Genomic DNA, 20,639 nt, shown 5'->3' on the forward strand with positions numbered 1-20,639 from the left:
AGACTGGAATTTGCACGCCAGTACCGTAACTAGAAGTCCACAGAGTAGCGAAAGGTGGCCTTTTCAGACGACAGATGGTCGTTCGTATGTACGGTGTGAAATGTTGGAAGCGAACAGCTGCAACAATCGTCAGAAGGGTCCAGGTCGGAGGAGGGCACGTTACGGTCTATGAAATGATTTCGTGATATTCCCTGGGTGATCTCGTCGTTACGAAAGGCACAATGGATCAACACAGGTATGAATCTATCCTTGGGGACCATGTCCACCCCTTCATGCAGTTTGTTTTTCTTCGGCAAGATGGCATCTACCACCTGGACAATGCAATGTGTCAAACAGCTCTGGTCACTAAACTTCCCAGATTTAAACACAATCGTGAATCTGTGGGACCATCTCGACCGGGCTGTCCGCGCCAAGGATCAGTTGGCCGCGGCACTGGAGTCGGCATGGTTCTGCATCCCTGTCAGTACCTCCCAGAACCTCACTGCCTCTATCCCTGCACTTCTCGCTCTGCAAAAGGTCGTTATCCAGGCTTTTGACAGGTGGTCACGTTAAAGAGACTGGACAGTACAGTTTGTCTATACAAATGGAGGTCTGTAGTCAGGAAATAAAGAATCTCGTTAGACAGTGATGCCCCATGCGATCCTGCCCACGGGACTCCACATGGTGTAGAAGGAAACCTCCGTCAGTTTCGCCTGTAGGGTCAGCAACGACAGTGCATGGTGGATGTTCCAGTGCTCTGTCTGAAGGCTCCTAAAAATTACGACACAACGTACCACTGAGTTAGCAGATTTTGAGGTAGGTATTGGGGAACTAAGTATTACTCAGGAAGCTTTTAGGAGCAGCAATGTTTGGCAGTGAGTTTTTGTTCAAAAAATGTTCAAATATGTGTGAATTCTCAAGGGGTCAAACTGCTCAGGTCGTCGGCCCCTAAGCCTACACACTACTTAACCTAACTTAAACTAACTTGCGCTAAGGACAACACACACACACACCCATGCCCGAAGGCGGACTCGAACCTCCGAGGGGGCAGCCGCCCGGACCGTGGCAAGACGCCCAAGACCGCGCGGCTACCCCGCGCGTCGTGTTTTTGAAACGCAGTAAAGGGGTGAATTTCTAAAGACCGATAAAAATTTCTAACAAATAATTCGATTGGCTGGATGAAGTATTAGAGCTAGCCAGTCAGTAGCAAGGTTATGCCCCGCTCTTATTGTTAGACATTTTGCTGCTACACCTGGTATGAAACCATCAGACCCCTACTGGAAAGTGACTCACGTCTTTGTGAGAGTAAGAAATGATGAGTAGTTATACATTCCTGTTCCAGTCTGGCCAGGCTGTATCCAAGCCCACATCAGTTGCTGCCTGCCGACTCATGAACTCCGTGTGAAAACGCAAGTCGCTTTACGCCTAGGTACCAGCCATGCACAGCCCAGTGGTAAAGTTAAGAAACATATGCAAGTTAAAGTCTGCTTGGCAATGTTCCGTTTATTACAAATCAGCCAGAAAATCCATCCTAAGACCATCACTAATAACGCGTGTTTTCGTATGGATAGATGTAACGAGTTTCGATTTAAACGTTTCACTCATGCAGCAACAAATTTGTAAAGATTAAATGACATCTCTTCGGCTGTGATCCAAAACGTATTATTTGTATGGAAATAAAAACAGTCCTGGCAGATGAAGACTGTGTACTGAATCGAGACTCGAACTCTGGACCGTTGCCTTTCGCGGGAAAATGCTCTACTGACTGAACTACTCAAGCACGGATACTTTAATTATATTCCTCCTGCTGATGCTCCGAATTCTTTTATTTTTATTGACTGCCTGTGTTGCGTTGAAGCACTTTAATTATTATGTCGAAAAATTTCAATTTTCCGCGCTAAAATGTTTTATTTATAATTAACGAAAGTAATTAATGTTAATAAGACTCTAAAGCTTGGAAAGCATTACCCGTCGCACATAAATGGTTTGCCCAAAACGTACTTAATGAACAACGCCGCATAAAATAGATTCGCAAGGAGGGGCGGGCGGCATAAACCAGCCAGAAAGCTGATGACAAAAAAAGGAAGGGTCAACAGATTGTTCCCTGGACTCATTCACGAGGCATACAAAGAGAATGGAACATAATGATGCTTTCTGTCACATTAAAACTGCGAGCAAGTCCAGGGCTAGAACCTGGAATCTTTGCCTTACTTTGACAGTGCTGTTATCTGTTATCCACCCCTTCTACCCCACCCTCCGCACATCCGTACGCACACACAGACACACACACACACACACACACACACACACACACACACACACACACACACGTACCATTTCGCTTATGCCAGTACCTGCATCCTACTTTCCAAACTTCACAGTTGACGATTTTTGACATGTACTAATACTCTAAAGTAAATCCATAGAAACTGCATCATTGTCTGCATGCATTCAATATAGTCGTTCGCTCAATTACCCTTCGTACAAGTCTGCACGCTGATATAAATTAGCTTGTCTTCTTCTACCGATTAAAATGAATGATGTTTACAACCTGAGTGGTGTACATCAGTAAGTGATATTTTTCAAACTCGGAACATGTAATAAACCAGCATTGTAAACGACTGAAAATTAATTTAGGGACAAATGAGAATAGAGTCAACTGAATACGTCGACCGCCGTCATGGTACCAATGAGCGTACATGTAACACACAAGCATAATTACGTTTCGGAAAGCTAAGTCTCTCTTTCCAATATATTCAGATCATTGGAACGTTTCCAGAGGAGACGTATCACCAGTGTGAAGGTATTCTCGTCTGCTGTACAGTTTCGAACGGAAGCCTAGTCCGCCGCCTGGTTTCAGAACTTGATACGCTGCGATGGCCAAGCGTAATTACGTCCGTGGCTACGTACGGCGTCATCAGAGTGGTGGGAATGAAGCACGTAACGACAGCATTCAGACCGGCAGGCGCACGCGTTAGTAAACCAGAGAGTATTCTCAGGCTACTACCCTCTGACCAGACCTCGAATGTGCGTACCTTTCAAGAAACAATACACTGTTTAGTCATATTAATGTGACCAATGTCAAAAGCCTGAATAACCAGCTTTTGCAGCGCGGAGCCCTGGGAGACGTGCAGAAAGAGACACATTGATCTTCGTATGTCCATAATTGAAACGGATGACGTCAGCTAGTATAATATATGTTAAAAAATGACGAAATTCCTCCAGCTGTATTAAGGTGTTGGTTTTATTGGCAACTACTTTCGACGTTGTTACATCATCTTCAGGCAACCGTATGCATCTAACACTAGTAGTCAGTGGTGAGATAGGCGTGTTCCATGCGGAAGAGTCATTGAGGTTCTGGAAGGATGTGGCGCCATGCCGACTCCAACTGCCGTGGCCAGGTGTCTAGGATGAGAATCCACGGCGCGAACGTCCCGATAGTGGTGGGCCCACAGATTCTCGATTGGGCTTCAATCCAGGGAGTCTGGCGGCTAAGGAAGTACGGCAAACTCATCCTGGTGATCTTCGAACCACGCACGTACACTACCAGCTGTGTGAAATATTCCGTGTCGTTCTGGTAGATGCTGTCGTGCCGAGGGAAAACAAGTTACGCCATTCGACCACAAGCCAAAAGGAGACCCAAGAAGCGCCGCTTGTCAAACTCTTAAATTTGCCCTTGAAAAGCCAAGGGTTCCGAGATCTCGGTCCTGCACACAGTTTTATTCTTCCAGGAGTTTCTAACAGGTGCTGATAAAGCTGTGTGTCCTTCATAGCGATCACTCAACAAGTGACACTGTTCACGCCCCTCACGTGCCCTATCAGACCTGGTAACAACTCTAAACACAAACAACGCTAATGCACACAGTTGGCTGTTCTTCTCATAGAGGACTGCAACTTATTAATTTACGTACCCGCCGATGGTGTGTTGAAGTACGAAGTTACACTGACGTCCGCCTATTTCTTCTGTGTGCTTCACTTTCTTTGTCAGGTTAGTGTATTTCGCTCTTGGTGCCTTCGTAATTGAGAACGATCCGATAGGCAGCATTACTTTCGAGAAGCTTTCCTGCTGCCTCGAGTGATATCTTGCGGTTCTGATCCTCTTGTAGCTCATGTGGAAAGCATCCCCCGCGTGGTCGGTGTGGATCCATCAGTGGACGACCCGGTCAGGAGAGGAGCTGATCGAGTTAAGCCTCTCCGGGAGACGAGTTAACGAGTTTCCAGCCGGAAGCCGTTCTCCAGGCCGGGCCGCGCTCGTCAAACTACTCTGTGTACAGCCGGGGGCCTGCAGCCCACGGGCCGTCCTATCGGCGGCACGTCCGTCCATTCAGAGCGCCTCTCCAGGAGATGTTATTAGTGGCCGGAACGTGCCCGCCGCCTCGCAAGGTGCGTGTTTATGGCTGATTGCGCCTCCCCGTAACGGTTACACTGCTTCAAACTTGGCTGCCGCCGGCTCCTCTTTATGGTGGCTTATCGAGAACTTGGAGAAGCTCACAGTCAGATGCAGCAGTGTTACTAACTCCTACTGTTTGTCAATTGTGTTACTAACTCCTACTGTTTGTCAATTACCGCGGCAAACAGCGCAAGTCTTACTCATACAATTCTTTCCAAATAGTTCTCATGAGCGTTCAACCGTATACAGGGTGTGCTAGCAGCAATGGCCAATACTCAGGGATATAACAGAGACGATCATTCGAAGAAAACACGGGTTCTAAAGTGCCTAGCTTAAGAGCTAAAGCTAACGATCCACATTGAACATAGGCAATTGTTACAAAACATGGTTCCTCTACATCACTCCTCTCCCTAGCGACACTTGCATCATACATACCCTGCATCGCTACTCAAAATCCAACAGGTTATTGTATACTGCGTGATCTATACTCTTTGTTCGTATATCACTTGATTGCTGGACTGCTTGCCTCTGAACTAGCAGAAACTGAAGAACTTCAGGCTGCCAATGCTTTTTGTTAGGCCACTGCACTATTATTACTACTACTACTACTAATAATAATAATAATAATAATGATACAGATGATATGGCCCTGTTTGCTGAAACAATGGAGGAAGCACGGGAGCAAATCCTTGAACTAAAGAAACAAGCAGCTAAAATAGGTCTTCACATCTCCTTTGAAAAAACTAAGATATTGACAAACATCAAGCACTCATGTAAATACCTCAAAGTACAAGAACAAAAGATTGAAATAGTTCAAATATCTCGGAGAATGGATTAGTTGGAATGCTGGGGAAAGCAAAGCAAAGGAATCCAGAAAAAATAAACTTGAAATGGCCTTCCAACCAACAAAAAATACATACAACAAAAAATCCCTTTCATGTAGGTCCAAAATTACACATTACAAGACAGTGATTAAGCCAGAAGCACTGTATGCAGCAAAAACACTAAACATGAATTTCAAAGGCCAAATGGAGAAACTTGAGCTAAAGAAAAGAAAAATTTTAAGAAAAATCATAGGACCAAAATTTCAAGAAAATAAGATTAAATACATCAAAAATGAAACACTCTACAAGAAAATTGAAAAACTTTCAGATACTATGCGAAAAAGGAGGATAAATTTTTATGGTCATCTTCTGAGAATGAATTCCAACAGATTAACTAAACAAATCTTTGACTTTTTCTGTAGCCGCAAAACGAAACCCAACTGCTTTAAAGAAACTGAGAAAGACCTAGTGGAATTAAAGATTTAAGAAAATTCACTTATTGATCGAACAGCTAAATTAATTACTAAAGATGAAAACATAAGGTTCCAAGACAAATCTACACTAAAGTCCAAATCCTTCTTCTCGGAAGAAGAGAAGAAAAGAAGATCAAAAAGAATGAAGACATACTGGGCCCTAAGAAAAGAACAACGCATAAAGAAATGATTGATCCAGCGTACACCAAAGAGGGTGAAACGAAAGAAGAATAATGATACAGGGTGTTTAAAAAAGAATGACCTTATTGTGCACGGTAATAATTACAAAACATAGGAGGTGCAGTGCAACTACATGTTGTTTGAATGGGCGTTGCCTGTAGTTCCAAAATATCGCCGCTAGATGTCACTCAGTGCGTCTTCTCTGTTTATGATCAGTCAGAAGTAAGAGAGCGTCCGCTCAACAGAAGGCGTTTTCTATGCTGCAGCTTGTAAAGAGTGAGTCAGTGATTTCGGTCCACAGTGCTTTTCGTCGGCGTTTTGGCACTGATCCGCCTGCACCCAAAAACATTCGTCGTTGGTAGTGCCAATCTAAAGAGACAGGATGCTTGTGCAAAGGTGACAGTCCAGATCGACATCGCACTTCTGATAACAAGATGGAAAGAATTCGCCAAACATTTGAGCGAAGTCCACGAAAGTCTGCTCGACTCTTGATGACTCCATTTTCCAGCAGGATGGAGCTCCACCATACTGGCACAACAACGTACGCCTGTTTCTCAGTGATACTTTGCCTCGTCGCTGGATAGGGCGCAAGGGACCCCAAACAATACTCTACATTTTTGGCCTACAAGATCGCCAAACACGACGCCATGCGATTTTTTCTTGTAGGGATACTGAAGGAAAGTGTGCTCACCTAGCATTTACCTTGTGGCATAGAAGTAGTGAAGAACACAATAACAGCCGCCAAAAGCAGATACATTGTGTAAAGTTTATGACGAATTTAGCTGTCGTCTAGATGTTCTTCGTGCTGGTGCTGATAGATACAGAGCATTTGTAACAGCATAGCTAAAACTTTAAGATTTTGTATTCTGCAATATATCCCATGTTTGTAGTATGTTTTTATCAATAAATTTTGAGTTTTCATATAGGTCATGCTACTTGAAACGCCCTGTAATATTGTGTAGGCCATCACATAACTACTGTTGTGCTGTCAATTAATTCTGTTCGAAGTGAATAGAAAAGCAATTTCTGGTCGATTGTGTGAAGCACCTACAACTTGTATAAGATATTTTAATGAGATATTTAATCTTATGTGATGTGTGTCACTCATTTTTACATTCGTAGATGCATGGTACAAAGTATGTGTATGATGGGTGGGCTGTGTGAGGAACATGATACATTTCTTTCACAAGCTGTATCCTCCATCACGTTGTATTGTGCATTAAAGCTTGAAAAAATATAATGACTGGTAATCAGTATTACAGTATTATGAAATTGTGATTATAGTTATGATGTTTCAAAAATAATTTAGTTTCATGACGAAACGTAATCAACTCTTTTGTTTTTATCCTTCAGAAAATATCATTTTACCCCTCAGACGGTAATTACCCTCATGTTGGGAACCACTGGACGGCGGTGTAATGGTTCGAAATACACTGAAGAGCCAAAGAAACTGGTACACCTGCCTAATATCGAGTAGGGCCCCTGCGAGAAAGCAGGAGTGCCGCAACACGACTTTGCATGGACTCGACTAGTGTCTGAAGTAGTGCTAGAGGGAACTGACACTATGAATCCTGCAAGGTTCTCCACAAATCCGAGATCTCTTCTGAACAGCACCTTGCAAGGCGTCTCAGGTATGCTCAACAGTGTTCATGTATGGGGAGTTTGGTCGCCAGCGGAAGTGTTTAAACTCAGAAGAGTGTTCCCGGAACCACCCTGTAGCAACTCTGGACGCGTGGGGTGTCGCATTGTCCTGCTGGAATTGCCCAAGTCTGTCGTAATGAACAATGGAAATGAATGGATGCAACTGATCAGACAGGGCTCTTACGTACGTGTCACCTGTCAGAGTTTTATCTAGATGTATCACGGGTCACACTTCACTCCAAATGCACACGCCCCACACCACTACAGAGCCTCCACCAGCTTGAACACTCCCCTGCTGACACGCAGGTTCCATGCATTCATGAGGTTGTCTCCATACCAGTACACATCCATCCGTTCGATACAATTTGAAAAGACGAGGCAACATGTTTCCAGTCATCAATAGTCCAACGTCGATGTTGACGGGCCCAGGTGAGGCGTGAATCTTTGTGTCATGCTGTCATCAAACGTACACAAGTAGACCTTCGGCTCCGAAAGCCCATATCGATGATGTTTCATTGAATGGTTCGCACGCTGACACTTGTTGATGGCCCAGCATTGAAATTTGCAGCAATTTGCGGAAGGGTTACACTTCTGTCACGTTGAACAAATTTCTTTAGTCGTCACTGGTCCCGTTCTTGCAGGATCCTTTTTCCGGCCGCAGTGTTGTCGGAGATTTGATGTATTACCGAATTACTGATATCCATGGTACACTCGTAAAGTGATCGTACGGGAAAATCCACACTTCATCGCTACCTCGGAGATGCCTTGTCCATCGCTCGTGCGCTCGTGCGCCGAGTATAACAGAACGTCAAAACTTAATTGTATCTCGATAACCTGCCATTGTAGCAGCAGTAACCGATCTAACAACTGCGCCGGACACGTTACGTATCTCTATACTTGAATACGCATACCTATACCAGTTTCTTTGTCGCTTCAGTGTATATTGAATGCAGCAGTTCTTACCACTTCAGTACAACTGTGAGCCCGTCTCATCTTCGTCCCTCTGATTCCCACGCCACTGCAATTACGGACATGCTGTAGTATTGCTTATGTACCGTTCTCGTCGTGCTGCGCCACTGCAGAACGACTGTAACAGAAGATGGAGCAGGGGTAGGTCGTCGCCTGGTATCCTATAGGACCATAGCGCGACATAATTTACTTACTAGTGTTGGAAGTACTTTGAATTCTTGGATACACACTCTTGTGCTGAAACGTACAGGATATCGTCGGAGCATGTCCGTCCGTTGGGAAAAAAAGAAGAAACAATAAATACAGAAGAAAGCAGAGGATGAAGAGAAGGCAAGGAGGAGGACATTGTTGGTACGTAGAGCCCGCAGTCGTGTGGCCGGAGAAATGAAGCAGACACAGGAATGCCGGCATACTTCTCGGCCGCGTACGTTGCTCCTGTGAAAAATGCAGTGGGAATTTTAAGCGCGCGCTGGGACAGATTTAATACGGCAGGCCGGCATTGTTTACCCTGCGGTCCGCGTGGGGCGGGGCGCAGATATGTATGTTTGTTCTGGGCGCCGCGGCCGCGGCGGCCCGCGTCCGCGAGTTATGGGGCCTCGCCGGACAGTGGCGCTGCACTGCGCGCACGTGCTGCCACCTGCCACCTGCGTCGCTGCGGTATGTGGAACGCGAAAGCGCGCGAGGTGGGCAACTTCAAAAATGTATGAAAGCAGTTTTCTGGCTGCCATTGTTACTTCGGCTGAGAAAAAAAAGAGTTTGCGGACCCAGCGTTAATGGCACGTAAAAAGCATCGCAGGCGGAAAGCGTAGGATGAAGGGGAGAGGGGGTGGGGGGTGACTGGAGGGAGTAAACAGCTTCTAAGGAAACAAAGGAAATGGAAGGAGCGGAAGAATACGAATATCTAAGGAAATATAGTAAAATTCATCACTCAAAAAATAAAACTATCAAAGGCCAGAAATGAAAATGCTCTAACGAAAAGGGGAAAAATGTTCTTACTTTGGCCTTACTCTGTACCAACCATAAAAAGTGAATAAAATTGCTGCTTCCACAAGAGAAAGGAAAAAAATGGCACAAACGTCGTATGTGGCGCTAGACCAGAGTCCTTAAAAGAAAGCGGGAGGAAATTGTGGTTTAACGAACCATCGGTGAAAGAACAAGAACAAGACAAAAATTCAGCTGTGGACATATCAAAGAAATCGTAGCGGCATTTGCCGAAAGTAACCTAGCGAACCGGGCGACTGGATCTAATGGGATGCCCAAGCGATTCCAATCAGAATATACGAAAGAGCTTCCCTCACTTCTAGCAGCAGTCTCTCGTATGTTAATAGAGAAGCGAGGTGTTCCCAGTGATTTCACATTTTCAAGAAGGGTCGTCGAACAGACGCACAATACAGCACTATATCATAAGCTTAGATTGCTAATATCAGTCTGTTGTAGAATTTTAGAATACGTTTTATACTCGCGTATTAAGATCTTTCTGCAAACCGATTGTCTTCTCTGTAGAAATCACCACGGATTGCACAAACAACAATCTTGTGGCATTCTGTATGCCCACGATACCCAGAGGAGATCGATATAAGAGGAAATCAAATGGAAACAAGACAGACCATATAACCAGCATGGCGTTGGTAAAGCAGGTAGGTATGTGCGTAGAAGTTCTCTCTATTGAGAATCAAGAAGGAACAGCGCAAACGTTCACAATTGTGCCATTTGTCTGTTAGACGTACTTGACGTGAGGTCAGAAAGTCGTGTGTAGGTCCGCCATCACTATGGAGGCAGAGAAAGAGCAGCAGCGAGGTGTAGTGCAATTCTTGACAGCGGAAGGACTGCAGGAAGTGACTTCATATCCGAATGTCTACTGTGTATGGCGAACACAATATGCCACGTGCCAATATACACTGAAGAGCCAAAGATACTGGTACACCTGCCTAATATCGTGAAACACGCAGAGGTGCCGCAACACGACGTGGCATGAACTCGACTAATGTCTGAGTAGTGCTGAACGGAACTGACACCATGAATCCTGCAGGGCTGTCCATATATCCGAAGAGACTATGAACAGCAGGTTGCAAGGCATCCCAGATATGCTCAGTAATGTTCATGTCTGGGGAGTTTGGTGGCCAGCGGAAGTGTTTACACTCGGAAGAGTGTTACTGGAGCCACTCTGTAGCAATTCTAGACGTTTGGGGTGTCGCATCGTCCTGCTGGTATTGCTCAAGTCCGTCGGAATGCAGAATGGACGCGAATGGATGCAGGTGTTGAGACAGGATGCTTACGTACGTGTCACCTGTCGGAGTCGTATCTAGACTTATCACGGGTCCCATATCACTCCAACTGCACACGCTCCACACCATTACAGAGCCTCACCAGCTTGGACAGTTCCCTACTGACATGCAGGGTCCATGGATTCATGAGGTTGTCTCCATACCTTAAACGCTCGATACAATTTGGAACGAGACTCGTTCGACCAGGCAGAATGTTTCCAGTCATAAAAAGTCCAATGTCGGTATTGATTGGCCCAGGCGAGGCGTAAAGCTTTGTGTCGTGCACTCATCAAGGGCACACGAGTGGGCCGTCGGCTCCGAAAGCCCGTATCGATAATGTTCGTCGAATGGTTCGCACGCTGACGCTTGTTGATGGCCCAGCATTGAAATCTGCAGCAGTTTGCAGAACGGTTGCTCTTCTTTCACGTTGAACGATTCTTTTCAGTCGTCGTTGCTCCCGTTCTTGCAGTATCTTTTTCCGGCCGCAGCGATGTCGGAGATTTGATGTTTTGCCGGTTTCCTGATATTCGCTGTACAGTCCTGAAATGATCGTACGGGAAAACCCCACCTCATCGCTACCTCAGAGATGCTGTGTCCTATCGCTAGTGGGCCGACTGTGACATCACGTTCAAACTTACTTAAATCTTGATAACCTGCCATTGTAGCAGCAGTAAGCGATCTCGTTGTCTTATACAGGCGTTGCCGACCACAGCGTCGTACTCTTCCCTTTTATATCTCTCTGTATTTGAATACGCATGCCTATACCAGTGTCTTTGGCGCTTCAGTGTATAAAATTGGCATTTTGTAATGGTGCCTTTTATGTGTGGACAAAAGTCTCATCGCTGCTCCACGGCTGACCCACGATCTGTGCAATACGCGGTGAATAGTGTCCTCTGAACGATGCCAAAACAGCACAGTTGTTTCCCATCGCTCAGCTTTCGGTTTGCCTGTCACAGGGCCAATTTCGTGGAATTTCGCGGAAAGTTCCATCACCGCTCCCCACAGTATGTCACAGAGAGGAAAAAATGTTCAAATGTGTGTGAAATCTTGTAGGACTTAACTGCTAAGGTCACCACACACACCCATGCCCGAGGGAGGCCTGGAACCTCCTCCGGGACCAGCCGCACAATCTATGACTGCAGCGCCTAGACCGCTCGGCTAATCCCACGCGGCTGTCACAGAGAGAGATGTGAGAAATACTCAGCAATCATTTCGTCAGATACTTCTCGATGGCGTTGTGTGAAGTCCTCTGCGAGAAACACTGGTGCTCCTTTCTCCTGATATGAGGACGATTTCTATGCATTCTTCTGTTAACGCCATCAGCTTTCACGTCACTTGTAAAGAAGAAATATGTTATAACTGGAAAAGGAATAATAATGTGCTCGACTGAAAGGCAGCATTGTTCTTCACGTACAATCACATGTTTGATATGTCACGTGACCCCTTTTCCATTAGAAAATTGCTAATCTCCAAAACAGCCGCCATGTTATTAACATAGCCTCGCAGGTTTTCCCCTTCTCCCATCTCACAGTACGCTTTAAATTTTTTTTGCCCATATATTTTTATTTTATTTTAGAAAAGAACAGTTCGATTTATCTGCTTCATCTTCGAGAGTGCTGATAAATTATGATGTCTTAAATGTTGTTGGTAAAGTCACGTAGCGCTCTGTATGAAAATCACTGGCTGGGCTGTGTGCATTCTGTGGATGGTTGGCATTGTTGGAATATTCGCGATTGTAGTGTTGGGCAGTTGGATGTGAACAGCGCGTAGTGTTGGGCCAGCAGTGGTGGATGCGGGAAGAGGGATGGCAGTTTTGAGAGCGGACGATCTGGACGTATGTCCGTCAGAAAAACGAAATTTGTAAGACAATATGTCAATAACTGATATATATGATGACTTTTGAATATTATTAAGGTAAATACATTGTTTGTTCTCTATCAAAATCTTTCATTTGCTAACTATGCCTATCAGTAGTTAGTGCCTTCAGTAGTTAGAATCTTTTATTTAGCTGGCAGTATTGGCGCTCGCTGTATTGCAGTAGTTTGAGTAACGAAGATTTTTGTGAGGTAAGTGATTCATGAAAGGTATAGGTTATTGTTAGTCAGGGCCATTCTTTTGTAGGGATTATTGAAAGTCAGACTGCGTTGCGCTAAAAATATTGTGTGTCAGTTTAGTGTTGATCAGAATAAGTAAAGAGAGAAATGTCTGAGTACGTTCAGTTCTGCTCAGCTGTTTGAAAATCAAATAACGTAAGAGGTTTGTCAGCACAGTAATTCATTAATTTTTCTAAGGGGATGTTTCAATGTCTAAAATAGGACAAGTCTGGAGAATGATCGAAGAGACATTCACGTCTCCGTAGCTCATTTATTAAGTAAAATACAGAACAAGATTTGTGATAATGTGGATATCTATGATTTTCTGTTGCAGTTACCACCCACGACTATCATATGACCGGTAGCGGTTAAATGCGCATTAGGTTTCACCAGACGCTGTGACACAGCAATTAACTGGAGGAGGGAGCTTAGTGTTTACCGTCCCATCGACAACGAAGTCGTTAGAGACGGAGCTCAAGCTCGGATTAGGGACGGACAGAGAAGGTGATCAGCCGTCCCCTTTCGAAGGAACCATCCCAGCATTTGTCTTAAACGATCCATCGTCCTGCCGAAATCGAAATCGAAACCACGGCGCTACCACGCTCGGTAGTATTATTTTAGCATTATGATTCATGACTACGTGCCGGTATAAGGAACCGTGTTGTTTTACAGATTTGCAGAACATAGTACAATATCTCAGTATTTTCCGCCTCATTAACCAAGTGTCAACAATACGATGCATACAGCAAAATTCCATCGTGTTGTGGTTCATAGTGGCTATAGAAAATTAGTTCAAATGTGTGTGAAATCTTATGGGACTTAACTGCTAAGATCATCAGTCCCTAAGCTTACACACTACTTAACCTAAATTATCCTAAGGACAAACACCCACACCCATGTCCGAGGGGGGACCCGAGCCTCCGCGAGGACCAGCCGCACAGACAAAATTAGTATATTAACACGCAACCAGCTGCATAAAGGAAATTTAATTTCTTTACCGGGTTCGGGCACTTAGTGTCCTTCTTCACGAAGTTGTACCTGTCGCATTATTTGCGAGTGCCAACAATAAGAGGCAGACAGAAAAATGTCATGGTCGTGTAGTTCCTAGAGCCTGTACAAAAGTAGTATACTAATTTTGTACAGACACTAGTATACTAATTTTGTAGTATACTAATTTTGTACAGATACTATGAACCACATGAGCATGGGATTTTACTGTATGCATCTTTTGTTGACACTCGCAAATAATGCGATAGGTACAACTTCGTGAAGAAGGACACTAAGTGCCCGAACCCGATAAAGAAGTTAAATTTCTTTTATGCAACTGGTTGCTTATTATTTCGTTGTATCGTCCAATATTGTTAGTTTTGGAAACTGAACTAAGGAAAAATTTCTTCCTCTCCTGTGAAACAACAGAATAACACTGTTCTGTCAGGATGATGTAAGATTCAGGTTGACGTTATAGAAGGTCTGCACCTTTTAAGAATGAAGGCAAGCCGAGAGAAAAGAATTCTTGAATACACTCCTGAGCTGTTCCCATTATGTTGCCTGACGCCTTGTTTTGCGAAGACAACGAGTGAGTCTCATGTTGCCGATGCGCCACTTTTATATTAGTCGACCACAACAGTATTGCACCTGGGAGCGAGGACGCTTGTGTCCGTTTATTGTGAGTTTTTATCGTGTTATTTCAAGAGGAGCACTTGAAAGTATATGCACAACTGTCTTGAAACCAGTCATAATGCGATGCGTTTTCCTTAGTCATCATTGCGCTTGTTAATTATAAAGTCACCGCGTGTTTCCGATAACGACCACGGCTGGCCAAGTGCAGTAGTATCATGGACGGGTAATACGAAAGTGACATAAAACATTACATTCTAACGGCGTCAGCATGTTTTCATTGCACGCGAACATAGAGAATTAAGTGGGAAGTTAGAGTAACAGATGATATTATCAGCATACAGAGTACTAAGCCGGGATCAAGAGCATCTGACAGTGAAGTGCTTATTGTATCCGTATTTATTATACAACTTGAAGTACTGCCTTCTTGAAAGGATTACCTTCTTGGAAATCGTGTGAATTCTGTGAACCAGAGTTTCCGGTATCAACATGGAAAGGACAGCGAGACGTCTCAACCGATGAAAAGGCTTTCTGTCGCAAGAGTACGTGTCCTGCGTTGTTTGCCTTTTTGCTTATAACTTATCGCATTGAGCCCACACATCCAGATGCCGCGTCGGCCCGGAACACCAAGAGGGACGGCGGCTGCCTTCACTCTACAGGTAAACACAAATCGACGCCTGCCAAACACGCCCTGTGATAAGCGGGGTGCGGCTTCTTGTGGTTTCTGCTCTGGCCTGGATGGCGACGGGACCTGGCCGTATATGTTCTTCTTTCCTTCCTTCCCTGTTTCAGTTTTTTGCGTATGGCATCAAGGATACATTACTTACATTGAGCAGCAATGGTATTAACGGTAATACAATACACATAAATTAGAGACAAAATAAATTATATCCATTTGTGATAAGGAAAGTTTTAGATTAAATTGATAAGATAATATTATCCATGCGAATAAAATGAATTAAAAAACACTTGGATGAATTACAAATAAAAGAAAAAAAGTAATTTTTATAAACAGAATAGATATTCTAAGTTTAAGATTGTAATAGAAAGGAAAGTTCTTTAAATATTTGTAAGCAGTTTAATTGGATATCTAAAGTTCCCTTTCAGGAGACTGCATCCTCAGAGACTTTGTGTATGCTTGACAGAGTTCCAGCATATTTTCATAGAGGACATTCTGTGACTATGTGGTGTGTTTTTTGTCGCTGGTGTCCGCAGTCACATTTGGCACTTTCAGCGATTCCTCTCTTGCCATGACATCTTCCGTGCTTGGTGCGTGTGCAATTTAGGGTGGTCCAGTTTATAGCCAGCATGTCTGTTACTCAGATTGAAGATGGAAGATGAAGCTTTGTTTCATTTATTTTGAGTCACCGTACATTAAAAAACCTCACGTAGAGTTCGCAAATCCTGAGTGAGAGCCGTTTCTGAAGTTGTTAAAATCGTTAGGCTGCGTCACCAATGCTATGTCATCAGCATTGATCAATATTCTTTCTCTCGTTTTTGGTAAGTTGGAAAATATAAATTTAAAAAGTAGGGGACCAATACGGATCATTGTGTTAGTCCGTCATTTAAACTGTACACCTTGCTTACTCAACCATTTAGGTGAAATTGGAGTTTCTTGTTGGACAGCATGTTATTGAGTAGTTGTGCAATTCTTTTACATAGAATTGTTCTTCAGAGCTTTAGAAGGATCCCTTTCCGCCATACTGTATAATATGCTCATGTTAAATTCATAAAGGTGGTCATTGTTTTCTTCTGATTTTCGAAGCCCTTGCAAGTTGACAATACTAGCATTGATCATTGCAACTGCAGTCTGGTCTGAAGCCAGCCTGTTCTAAAGGAATATGTTTCAAGATAGTTGGTGCTATCCTATTGCAGAGTATCTTCTCCAACAGTTCAGTAACAGCCGCTGAGGCATCCAGACTACAGTCTTTATACTTACATGTGTATTTGCTATGTTGTGCTTTCACACTATTCCCAACATAATTCTTTCCATTTCGATTGAAAACTTGATTATTGAATAGTTTGTACATTTACGGTCTAATCACACTGTCGTCGGTTTAAAATAAATCTAACCAAATGTTAAAACTATAAGCACACTTTTCTTTACAGAGCCACAGCCAGATACGACTTCGTTTTTTTTTCTCGAGAGAATGAAGCAAAAAAAAAAAAAAAAAAGAATCGTAGTAGTAATCTCATATCTTTCGTACCTATCAGAAAGCCCTATTCTACACAAATGTTAATGTGAGTATCAGAGAGGCGCGCCGGTAGTGGTCCAGCCAACATCATCACTGGACGTTATAAGTAAAGAAATCCAAATTACCGCTATGTTTAAAGTACTTAGTGCTCCATTGTTTGGTCTGCGATATGCCTATTTCGCTACAGTGTCCTTTTCTAGGTGCCTGTGTATGATACATGACTTCGTTAACCCTTGTTTCTATTCTTATATATTATAATTGACAGTATTGGGTGATTACATAGTAGTACTTGCGTCTAGCTGTTTTTAACTTCCATAAAACATCGATTAGTGCTGCCACTGTTCAATAATTTACGAAAGAAGTGAGACAAGGTTGTAGCCTATCCTCGATGTTATCCAGTCTTTATGTTGAGCAAGCAGTAAAGGAAACAAAAGAAAAATCTGGAAAAAGGAATTAAAGTCAAGGGAGGAGAAATAGAAACTTTGAGGTTTGGCGAAGACATTGTAATTCTGTCAGAGACAGCAAACGGCTTATAAGAGCATTTGAACAGAATGGACAGTGTCTTGAAAAGAGGACATAAAATGAACATCAACAAAAGCAAAACGAGGATAATGGAATACAGTCGAATTAAATCAGGTGATGCTGAGGGAATTAAATTAGGAAATGAGACACTTAAAGTAGGAGATGAGTTTTTCTATTTGGGAAGCAAAATAAATGACGACGGTCGAAATAGGGAGGATATAAAATGTAGACTGGTAATGGCAAGATAAACGTGTCTGAAGAAGGAAATTTGTTAGCATCGAGTATAGATTGAAGTATAACGAACTCCTTTCTGAAAGTATTCAAGTATTCGTATGGAGTGTAGCCACGTATGGAAGTGAAACTTGGATGATAAACAGTTTATACAAAAAGAGAATAGAAGCTTTTGAAATGTGGTGCTACAGAAGAATACCAATGATTAGATGGGTAGATCACGTAACTAATGAGGAGGTACTGAATATAATTGGGGGGAAGAGAAACTTGTGGCAGAACGTGACTAAAAGAAGGGATCGGTTGGTAGAACACATTCTGAGGCATCAAGGGATCACCAATTTGGTAATGGAGGGAAGCTTGGGAGGTAAAAATCGTAGAGGGCGATTAAGAGATGAACACAGCAAGCAGATTCAGAAGGATGTAGATTGCTGTAGTTAGTCGGATATGAAGAAGCGTGCACAGGATAGAGTAGTATGGGCAGTTACATCAAGCCAGTCTTTGGACTGAAGACCACAACACAAAACACCTTACAGGCGTCGTTCTTGTATGTTTATGGCACCTATACTTTCATACCTCGATCGTTAATGTTGTAGACTCAGGGGAAACAAAATTACCAGTCCACATAAATTCAGGAATTTACAAAATCTAATATCAAGATTGCGATAAATTTTATGTAAGTCAAACAGGAAGAAATTTCGGAATTATTTGTCGAGAACACACCAGAAATAGCGAAACAAATATATCCACTTTCTTCAGTCACATGAAAACAGGAAACCACAAAGTAGACCAGATAGAACGAGCAATGTAAATATTACACGTAATAGTCTTCAGGAGTTCTGGGAACTGGGGTGCTGCAAAACGTTTTTTGATGTGTGTATTTTGTCACTGAATTTCTAACAGTGTAGCTTTATAGTAAAAGAAATGTCGTAAAACTATTTTCTTTTTATTTCGAACAACATTTTCTGTGTCGAAATTTATGAGTCGTAAACAATAGTAATTTTTTTGTTACGAAGAACCCCTGAAATATAGGAAGGACGGATCCTCTAATCTGTTATCAATTTGAAACTTCTCTGTGGTAAGAAGTAAAGTTTCCAAATTCATTACAGACTATTACTGATTTTTTTCTAAGTTATTACCATTTATTTCAGAAGCAGCACAGCACTTCTCCAGCACTTTAAAAAAAACTGTAGGCTTTTGTATTAGTCTCAAGTTATGAACGAGACGAAAAAATATTTGTACTCAGCGGGAGATAAAGCAAAACAAAATCCATAGCTCTGCTAACTAGATTATTATTTACAGAATATTTTTTCATTTTCTGGGAGTGGAAAAGTGTTGTTTTGGAAATAAACGATTCACTTACTTTTTACTCTCAATGGTCTCTTCAATATGATTACTGTGAAAAAGACGTCACAATCTCCTACAACCACGTAGCACAATCTCCGCACATACTGTTAGTTTGAACTCTGCAAGCGACTACTACAGCGCACTACATTAGTATTGTACCTTAATGTACCACATGTCTCTGTCTTGCAATAGCATCAGTCGTACTGGTGCTTCAAACAAAATTAATAAAATGGTGGTTTCAGGCAGAAACCACAGGTATTGGAAGGGTTGAACAACCAGAACGGCCACTAAAGGGGCTGTTTGTTCTGACAGCATTTCTTCCACCGGGGAAATTACCCGGGTTCCTCTGCCTTACTTCTTGGTACGAGAATAAGCGGACGGAAGTCTGACAGCTACCTCTGGCGCAGACATTTCCCGGACATCTGTGCGCATCGTGAGGGAGGAGTGATACGCACTACAAGCCGCAGATGGGCAAAGAGCGGTGTGTGGGCTCCCTGCAGGCCGAGTTAATTACGGTAATTGCTGAAACTCGGCGGCACGCCGGCAGCTACCCCACGCAAGCCAGCCACCATCTGAGCGCGCGCCAATTACCGAAGTCGAGCTGCAAACTCGATCGCAGCTTGCCTGGCGAGCGGCAACAGGGCGCCTTATGCGGCTATTAATCGCTGTCAGCATCAGGTGCGGGAGCGAGATTAATGAAAGCCGGCGACGACCGCGCCTTGTGCGCGGATCCGCGCTTACGTCACACACTCCAGGAGGTGAGCTGCGGTGGGAGTGTCTGGTTTCCTGCTGTCTTTCTGTGCAGGGCCCTCTACTTCATCACAGTCATCCGCCGCGCTCTAAAGGAGCAGGTCTTCCACGAAATTTGGTGCAGATGTAAATCCGCCAGTGAGATCCTGGAGATCGGGGCATATACGAGGGGGTCTTAAAAAATCGAGGTACACGTAGTCATGGCAGGCCAAGTAATTTTTATTGAATGCTGCATTACGCTCATTGACACAAATACTGTACGCGACAGTAATTTTCAACATAGCCACCAAGTCTCTGCAAACGTCGTTTGGAATGTTCTATTGATCGTTCAATTCTTCGACGAAACAGGGCATATTTTGCGGTTTCACCCCCTGAGATTCCTCACCACACGGGCTTCACTTAGGCGCTTCTTTCTCTATATCCATCGTGAGTAGGTACTCACGGCTGGCCGGCCGGAGTGGCCGAGCAGTTCTAGGCGCTACAGTCTGGAACCGCGCGACCGCTACGGTCGCAGGTTCGAATCCTGCCTCGGGCATGGATGTGTGTGATGTCCTTAGGTTAGTTAGGTTTAAGTAGTTTTAAATTCTAGGGGACTGATGACCTCAGTTCCATAGTGCTCAGAGCCGTTTGAACCATTTTCTCACTGCTGTCATTAGTCCTACCATGAGTTTAACTTGTTTCCTGTTCAAGTTCAGGATCACAGAATTTCCCTTAGTGATGGTTTGGACAGGCTCCAGTCCAAATGGAGTCCTGTCCTGGCCAGCCTGTCAGCTTGTTCACTGCCCCTGATTCCTGTGGGACCCGCACCAGGTTTACCCTGTTGCTTTCCAATTATCTCACAAGAGCTTTGTGGCCTTTTGCAGCGATAAATGATCGTTGCTAATGGGATTATCAGAGCCGCTTGGCTCTCTGAACACATGTAGATGCTACAGTCTTCATAGCGCCTACACCGAGCGAGGTGGCGCAGTGGTTAGCACACTGGACTCGCATTCGGGAGGACGACGGTTCAATCCCGTCTCCGGCCATCCTGATTTAGGTTTTCCGTGATTTCCCTAAATCGCTTCAGGCAAATGCCGGGATGGATCCTTTGAAAGGGCACGGCCGATTTCCTTCCCCATCCTTCCCTAACCCGAGCTTGCGCTCCGTCTCTAATGACCTCGTTGTCGA

The 20,639-nt window shown here is 43.8% G+C and overlaps 1 protein-coding gene across 1 annotated transcript in view; it reads left to right on the plus strand.

Moving 5' to 3' along the window:
* LOC126235338 (cysteine-rich motor neuron 1 protein-like) overlaps positions 1 to 20,639 on the plus strand; it is a 139,856-nt gene that overhangs the window by 45,010 nt on the left and 74,207 nt on the right. The window contains exon 5 of the mRNA XM_049944060.1: positions 4,086 to 4,362. Within this exon, the coding sequence (XP_049800017.1) occupies positions 4,086 to 4,362 (277 nt within the window). The remainder of the gene's footprint in view (positions 1 to 4,085; positions 4,363 to 20,639) is intronic.

Source organism: Schistocerca nitens, chromosome 2, assembly GCF_023898315.1.
Source record: "Schistocerca nitens isolate TAMUIC-IGC-003100 chromosome 2, iqSchNite1.1, whole genome shotgun sequence".
In the NCBI taxonomy this organism is placed as follows: Eukaryota; Metazoa; Arthropoda; class Insecta; order Orthoptera; family Acrididae; genus Schistocerca; species Schistocerca nitens.